The sequence below is a fragment of the Azolla caroliniana genome, unplaced genomic scaffold, assembly GCF_043228905.1.
Source record: "Azolla caroliniana isolate FFs.n. ecotype wild unplaced genomic scaffold, voAzoCaro1.0.p SCAF_1, whole genome shotgun sequence".
Lineage (NCBI taxonomy): Eukaryota > Viridiplantae > Streptophyta > Polypodiopsida > Salviniales > Salviniaceae > Azolla > Azolla caroliniana.
The window spans coordinates 8,983,902-8,992,280 of record NW_028230436.1 but is presented as its reverse complement, the minus strand read 5'-3'; the positions used below and the strand labels follow the sequence as shown (position 1 = coordinate 8,992,280).

General features: G+C 38.1%; 1 protein-coding gene across 2 annotated transcripts; it reads left to right on the top strand.

Annotated features, from left to right (window-relative positions):
* The first annotated feature begins 4,572 nt into the window (after positions 1-4,572).
* LOC147868849 (CAAX amino terminal protease family protein) lies at positions 4,573-8,148 on the top strand. Of its 2 annotated transcripts, none has more exons than XM_087324047.1 (4): positions 4,573-5,245; positions 6,983-7,112; positions 7,236-7,294; positions 7,409-8,148. In XM_087324047.1, the coding sequence occupies exons 1-4, from the start codon at positions 4,742-4,744 to the stop codon at positions 8,066-8,068; spliced, it is 1,353 nt and encodes a 450-aa protein (XP_087180173.1). In that variant the 5' UTR covers positions 4,573-4,741; the 3' UTR covers positions 8,069-8,148. The 2 variants fall into 2 exon arrangements, with proteins under 2 accessions (XP_087180173.1, XP_087180172.1); XM_087324046.1 differs by having other exon boundaries at positions 7,230-7,294.
* The last annotated feature ends 231 nt before the right edge of the window (positions 8,149-8,379 follow it).

Sequence of the window (8,379 nt, the reverse complement as noted above, 5' to 3'; positions counted from 1 at the left end):
AGAAGAATTGGAAAAAGAAAACGCTGATAATTCTCTTTTAGAAGAATTGATGTTATAGTGTCGTTAAGGTGTTCTGTCTATGATATCGTGATTACAGACTTCTTCATCTTGTTTTAATCCAGTGCAGTCGTAAGTAACTATGTCGAATACCTTCAATAAAGAAATGCATACATGTGTAGAAAAATGAGCACGATCAGAACTCAGAATTCAGATTGTATAACAGGTGACCATGGTCAGGAAAAATGACATATCTTTAGAAGTATTGAAACTTCCATTCATCTGTGATGACGAAGAATGATGGAGATCAGAATGCGGAAAGAGACTGAAGAGTTAGTAGCACTGCTCAGAGAAGCTTCTATTAATCTGTGAAGAAGAACAAAAAGGACGGGTATTGGAGCTCAGAAAGAGAGAGGAATGACTAGCAACGGAGAGAGAAGCGTCTGGTGATCAGTGATGAAGAAGAAGACGTGAGGTCCAATCATGATGAATGAGGATTGGATGATCAGACGAGCTTTGCATTGATCTGTGAAGAGGAAGAAGAAGAAGAAGAAGCAGGCATCTGATTGCAGAAGAATGAGAGAGATGAGGAGATGGCAAGAAGAAGCAGGGAGATCTCGGATGGTAGCAGAATGATGGCGATGGCGATGGCGATGGCGATGGCGATGGCGATGGCGATGGCGATGGCGATGGCGATGGCGATGGCGACGGCGCGTAACGGAATGGGCGGGGGCTGGAAGCTGGAAATGTGCAGTTTCCCAAAAGGGTAAGTGAGTTTTTGTGAATGTTATTTCCGAACAGGCTTACCTAAACGGGGATGAGAGGGGGCTAAAATAGGTAGTAATACTAATGGATTTTCTATATCTAGATACATTCATACATACATAATATATATATATATATATATATATATATATATTATATACATTTGGAGCTTCTGGGAGGCCTCTTTTTTATGCGTGTATTGAGAGATCATCAAATGTTCATTTCAAATTTGAGTGCTCTTCTTCCTTTGAAATTGGGAACCCCTTTTTTTGTAAAGCAATTTTTTGTATAACAGTACATAGAAGAGGAGTAAAAACAGGAAAAGAAAGAGTTCCAACTTCCCTCCACTATCTCTTATTCAAAGTTTCTCTTTTTCTCTCTTTAGCTTACCCTAGTGGTAAGTCGTTATAGTATGTACCTACTACCAACGCTATGTCTTGGGTTCAAAACCCTAATTTCTCGCGTTATATCTCTTAATTTATTAGTTCCCAATCTAGAATGTAGGGGTTGAACCCATGACCTCTTGGCCTCTCTCTCAACAAAGTCGTCGACCACAAGGAAACTCAGGCCGAAGCCGAAACTTTGGCCTTCGCTCTCATGGATTGTCAACATATCAATAACAAGTGAACCGTATAGCCTTTGCGCAAGTTGTGGTTCACAAATGTTTCTAAACTTACTTAATACGCTCGTTGGCGTTGTCTATGTGCGCGGTAGAATTCCATGTTCTTTGTTCTTATCTAGTATTGTTGATAGTCATGGCATTGTTGTCGATGACCTCTTGCTATTAAGATGTCATTTTATGTTGACGTAGCTATGTTTTTTTCAGCACTCGTTGTCCATCTTGTGTCTAAGAGTTGTGAGGCTTAAAAGGGTTGAAATAAGTTTCTTTGTAAGCCTCTAAAAGGTTTATTCATCCTTAGTGATACAAACGTTTGCCCACTCGACTATTCCCCACATGGAAGTGGATGACTTTGATGGATCACATCAACCTCGCGTATAGATTTGCTACAAATTCCCAAACACATATTGCATAAAATTTCAAACAAATCTCGCCATAAACAAATTGATTCAACATGGACGTGAAATACATTTTCAAACAAGTGTCTTATGGATAATTAATTAAGAGGGTGAGAGAAGATAAACTCTATCATAAATAACAATACTACCCTTTGATGAGAGGTATGGGAAATATGTTGGTCCAATTCTCAATTTTTTGAAAAATATAATGTGTGCCCTACGTCAATACGTAGTTCTAGCACACATGCTTACAATCATGTTCAATTATTCTCCATGATCAATTTCTTCGTAAAATTTATCGTTCATATGAAGGGATGTAGTAATCGCAACGCTAATTAGCATTGTGAATTTTGTTGATTGTGGTCATTGCATTGTGATTAGTGAGGTAATGAGCATTGTGATTAATATTGTGATTGATGTCATAATTTGTATTGAAAACAATGTTACATATACTAGTACTAACCAATGCTACGCACTCAAAAAGTTACATTGATGGCGATACCTTATAAAGCAAACTCCTTTCTCTCACTTCCGTGCGTCTTACAAAGTGAATGACCTTATTCTCTATTCGATATCTTACTTCACAAGTGTTTCGATAGGTATTTGGAGACCATTTCCTAATCCCCAAAATATCTTTCTTACTACAATTTGCATCATATATCTCTACTCATCTATCCAAACAAACTAACAGTTGTATGGATTTACACTGTTGGACGAGGATTACATGTCCCTCCGCCAAACAACCAACCGTCCTTGTGGACAAGAAAGACATTAAGCAATAATAACATTGAAATCATTAGACACAAGAAAAGAGAAGAGAGAGAATCAATAAGCCCACATCCTTTTAAAATATTACAAAGATACCCTTAGTTAACAACCTTCTCTCTCTCTCTCTCTCTCTCTCTCTCTCACACACACACACACACACACACACACACACACACACTCACTCATACATGCAAAATATATGTTTGGTATATTTGATGCTACTTTGTTTTAGTTTCAAGTTGAGGATTTCATGCCACTCATCATTTCAAATGTTTTTGAGCGAATGTGTTTCCTAGAATTCATCACTTTGCTTTTCTACTTCATGTTTATTTCTTAACCACCTATGATCAGTCAATAGGTTACACTAGTTTGACATGCCACACCACTAACATTGTTTTGTTAGGACCTTACAAATTCTTTGCCAAGGTATCATACATGAATGATTTTGTTGCCGCCACAGTTTTCTCTTGTAGGATCCCATCTTTGTAAACCTCTTGAACAAATGTAAGTATCCAACCTTCGAATTTGAAACTATCCTTAGATGGCTCTTATCTTCTAGTTGTGACCATGGACATAACCCTTTAGTTAATGTTCGACCACATCTAAACCTTCATAAAAAGGGGTATTCATACATTGAAGCACAAAGTCTCTATGCGTGAATAAGGCATAGACATATGAGCTCAACCTTCTAGGTGGTGTCTTAAGTATAGCACTTAAGTTATCACTCCCTCTTAATATGTCATCATATCTTGAACGAATTGCACTATATGTTGAGCATGTGAAGAGCAAGTGATATTCATTCTCTATCATGCCTTCATTGTATACTTTACATGCCTTCAAATTTGTTACATTTTGATACCATGATGCAACTTCGATACCCAACTTGTGAGATCGAATGCGAAGTAGTGTGTGGGCTCTACGAGCATTACTACTCATATTGGTAATGAGATAAGGTTGGATACGATCAATGGGCATTCTTACGTTATATTGAGACCAACATTCAGGGTTGACATTTTCAATGTTGTATTCTAACTTTGTCCTCTTAGCATCTTCCCACTTCATCCTTAATGATTACACCAACCTTTCCTCAATCATTCCACCAACCTTACCTTATAGCATCGCCCTAGAGCCCTAAAAGATCATACACAACCCATCTTCCGAACCATTTTCTTATGTCAACAACCCAACCGGATGAGAGAATTTTACTCTTATGATTCTTTTGTAGCTTACATCCAACATTCCAAGCAAGATGTGGTAATCAATGATTTGACATATTCTTGACTTTTGTAATGCATCTATATACTCTTTGGAGTGCCAATATCTCTATGGGCCAAACCGCAATTTCCAAGAGCATAACTTGGTAAGAGGTAGTGCATTCAACTCCTAATTGCCTCCTTAAAAACATATTTTGAATTTTCTCAATCTCATTCCATGCATCAAGAGAGATGGCGCCACCCCATACTTCTACCCCACTTCCACTCCATAAAGCAAAACTTGAGTTATCATGGCATTGAATAACTAGATTTGGAGAACAAAGGTTGATGAGACTTAATGTTGAGGCCACGGACTAGTGTAGCACTCACTATCTCATGCAAGACCTAGAGATATAGAGACATGATGTGATGTTGAGGGTCATCAACTAGGGTGGGTTGAGAACAACGACTAACGAATGTTTCGATGACATGATGTCAATAACCATTGGCTAATAACAACCAACAAGGATGGAAATGAGCGAGTTGCATTACAAAAACTAGACTTACGACACAAGGAACACCATTGACTCCCTTGTTAGAACCTCCAGTTCGTCGAAAACCAACACATGTTCTATGTTCCTACTTGCTGAAGGGGATTTGGGCATGGCACCTATGAGACGGGCAACAAGGAGAGAATTGGGGTTAAAGGAGATTTGAGTAATGTCTAAAACTAATAATATCTATCTATGCCTTTGGAAGCACAACCACATGTGAACGAGGCCTTACTTGGGTTGGGAGGCTACCTTACTAGGACTCCCATAGCTATGGTTTCTCCTGATAAGCTATTGTTTCTTCTCCTCTCTGTCTCTGTCTCTGTCTCTGTCTCTCTCTGTGCCCGCCTTTCTCTCTCGCTCTCAATGGAGTGTATAGAATGATCTCGCCATTCTCTTAAGAAACCGGATATATATCTCCCCCCCAAAGATATTATCTTTTTTTCTTCCATGATGGACTTTGTGTTGTCTCAGAGCGTCGCGGCAAGGCCTTCATTTCCTTCCTCTGATTTTATCTCACAGAGATCATCTTTGCGTCTCCGTTGTAATCGAAATGGATTAGGAATCATTTCTGCGCAGACAAGACCAGGGTTTCGCATCAGAAGCACCTTGCAAGAAGAGGAAGAAGAAGAAGAAAAAGGAAAAGAAAGAAGGAAAACCCATCTGAGAAGCCATCGATTTACGACAGGTCTCAAAGTTTCAGGTTTTGCTTCTACCATTGCCTCTGTGTTTTTTGCTTTCTCTGGTAAAACTACCGTGAGAAATGGCAAAGAAAGAATTATAGAAGGATTTAGAGGAGGAAAGAGAGAAGAAAATGAAGGGGGACAGAAAGAAGGTGATGATGAAATGAAAGAGTTAATAAGGAAATCAGAATTAGATTTGGCGTCAAACATGAAGATGAAGAACATGGAAGATATGTCTCATTGGGCTCAAGGTTTCCCTCGGCTTCACACTGTATGCTCTCTTATCCAATAAATGTGAAATATATGTTCTCTAATCATGTTAGGGTATGTGATTTAATCGCTCTTCTTTCCTATTATATTTAGGGGAGTTCTTTGCTTCCATCTGAAGTTTTGAAGTTTGATCTGAAATTTATATTACCTAATCATGTTTTCTTGTCTGGTGTAATCCCTCTTCATTATGAATTAAGTTTACTAATTTGTACTGGTGATAAACGTGACATAAACTCTTTCTTCTTACTAGACCATTCTATCTGAAACTGATGTTATCTATTGGAGTTTTCTTATATGGTGGAATCTCTCTTTATATATGAATTGAGGATCTCCTTTTCCATTCACAATAGTAGATTCTCTAATCAACGTGAAATTAGGTTCTCTAATCATGCTCCCTTATGTGAGCTTATCCAATTATATATATAAGGGCAGATTATTTGTGAATAATCCCATTAAGTATATGTGAGCTAATCTCACTTGACCTACATTGGGACTTAGAGAATTGAACGCATTGTAAATCAGTGCCACTTATCCACTTGTTGTGAAATTTTATGATCCCTAATAATATTTGTTATATTTTTTCTTAATCTCTCTTTATGTATGAAGGGAGATTCATGATTTGCATTCACAATGGAAAGTTGATCACATCATGAACCCACATACTATAGGGTAGGTAGCTCTACGTATACCTAACAACCCTGATTCTATGTGTGGACGACAGTTATCAGACTTTAGTAACTGGTTGGTCAAACCATGGGCTACTCAGTCTAACTTTGATCTAATTTATTGCTTGGGTCAATTAATGTATGGTTCCACACATACACATCTGTGCATGCAGAACACAATTTGAAATTCCTGGCAGCAGAACAAAATTTAAAATATTTTCAACACTACAAGATGGACCCATGTACTTTTTCCATCAACTGATGCTATATGTAATAGACTTTTATATATTACCTTGAGTACCATGGCAATTAGGACTCTTTGGGCTGTATCGTTAGTGTCGATACTGAAATACTCAGCACAAGATGGCTTCCAAATTCTTGTTGGTAAAGTATTATTATGCTCATTCTTCATTAATTGATATAGTCCGTAAGACTGGAGTTTTTACATTCATGATTTGTCTTCGCTTTTGGATAAGGCTTTGCATGTTGCCAAAGAAAGTCCATTTCATTGCCAGATGGTTGAATTCTATTTTAGATTTGTAAGTAGGAAAAATTCTTATGCTTGAATTATTCACACAGAACTAGCTGCCAATTTGAGAATGTTTAATTGTGTGCTGCATCATTCTCTAGTTCATTGTGCTATATGTTGACCTTGCGGATTACGATAGTTGTTTAATTCTCATACTTGATAAACGTACTAGCTATGCTATTCACATATTTTTTATCATCTTCGTGGGCATTCCTCTGATCCGACAACAGTAGTCATCACTATGAAGCATGTTTAATTCTGTGCTGCTTCTCTAGTTCATTGTGCTGTATGTTGACCTTGGGGGTTACGGCACCTGTTTAATTCTGATACCTGATCAACTTACTAGCTATGCTATTGACATATTTTTTATCAATTGTTGATGTCTTTGTGGGCATTTCTCTGATCCTGAACACTGTAGTCATAACTATGATGCAATCTTGATGAATTATGTTTATTGAGAAAAGTTTATCTTAGTATCAGAAAACTATTCCTAAACCATGCATGCTGCATTTCCTTTTTGTAACTAATACCGCTAATCTTTTAGGGGAGCAGCAACATGCCCTCTATGGAATCAAGCACACCACTTGCAAATGCAGAGAAAGTATGCCAAGAATCAGGTGGAAGTGATAACGACAGCACTCAGGCTACTAAAGAACCATGGCTTACAAGATTAAGTATGAAAAATGAGTTATTAATTGTGATGTGTATTGGTTAGATTTGTGAAGTTGCTTCATATTTCTAGCCACATTCACACTTTGTTCATAGCTGCTGATATGTTTCCTTTTGACAAGGATTAGGCTTTACGACTACACGAGAGCCATGGATAGTTCCATGGACATCGTTTACAATACTACAGGTCTACCCAATATACTTTCTTTTTGAAACTTCATGGGCACACTTTGGTGTCAATGAAGTACGACTGTATCTATTCATGCTTTCAGATTATAGAATTATTGTTGTCTTTATGCAGGTGATGTTCCTGTGGTTTTGCACCTTTTGGCTAGTAGGGTCATGGATAATTCCATTTGCAGCCCACAACCTTGGTTGTAATAGAGACATGTTGACATACCGTGGACAAGCACTGTATAGTCTTATCACAGATATCGCTGAAGGAACGGTAGGTCTTGGCATCCTTCACAGATGTCTGGCTCGATTTCAACCTCTCTCGAAAGATTGGTTTCCTTTGACATGGCGTGGGCACTGGTACATCGATGTGATTCTTGGCTGTTTAACTTTCCCAGTAGTCAACCGACTTTCCCAACTAAATTTAGAATTGCTTCCATTTCCTTCACCTTTAACATCTTTCCATGAGCAGTCCATGATGGCGCAGGATCCGATTGCATCAATACTATATGCAGTAGTTGTATCAGTTTGCTGCCCTATATGGGAGGAAGTGCTTTTTCGCGGGTTTTTGCTACCTTCTCTGACTCGCTATTTGCCCATGTGGGCTTCCATCTTTGTAAGTGCAGTTGTATTTGGTTTGGCTCATTTCAATGTACAACGGATACTGCCTCTCACCTTCTTAGGCCTTGTTATGGGCATCATTTTTGTGAGATCACGGAACTTGCTCTCATCAATGCTTCTACATAGCTTGTGGAATGGATTCATTTTCTTAGGACTGTTAAGGTAGAGGAAATTCCTTAATTTTTATTATTTGACGACTGCTTTTCAATATTCAAAAAGGCAATACCAAATTCATTTACCAAATACTCTCTATTTGCTTGTTTGTGTACACTGGAATTTTAACATCCATCTTGTTAGGTCTTTGCAGAGACGTCATATGATGAGGTCTTTGCAAAGAAAAGCTTCTCCTAAATTTTGTATCAAAGGTGATGACTGCCTTGTATCACTCAGCCCCTACATATACAATCTTCAACTGAAAGGATAAGATGTAAAACGAACGATTAGAATTCCATTGAGATGTCCAAGCACCTGTGGTGG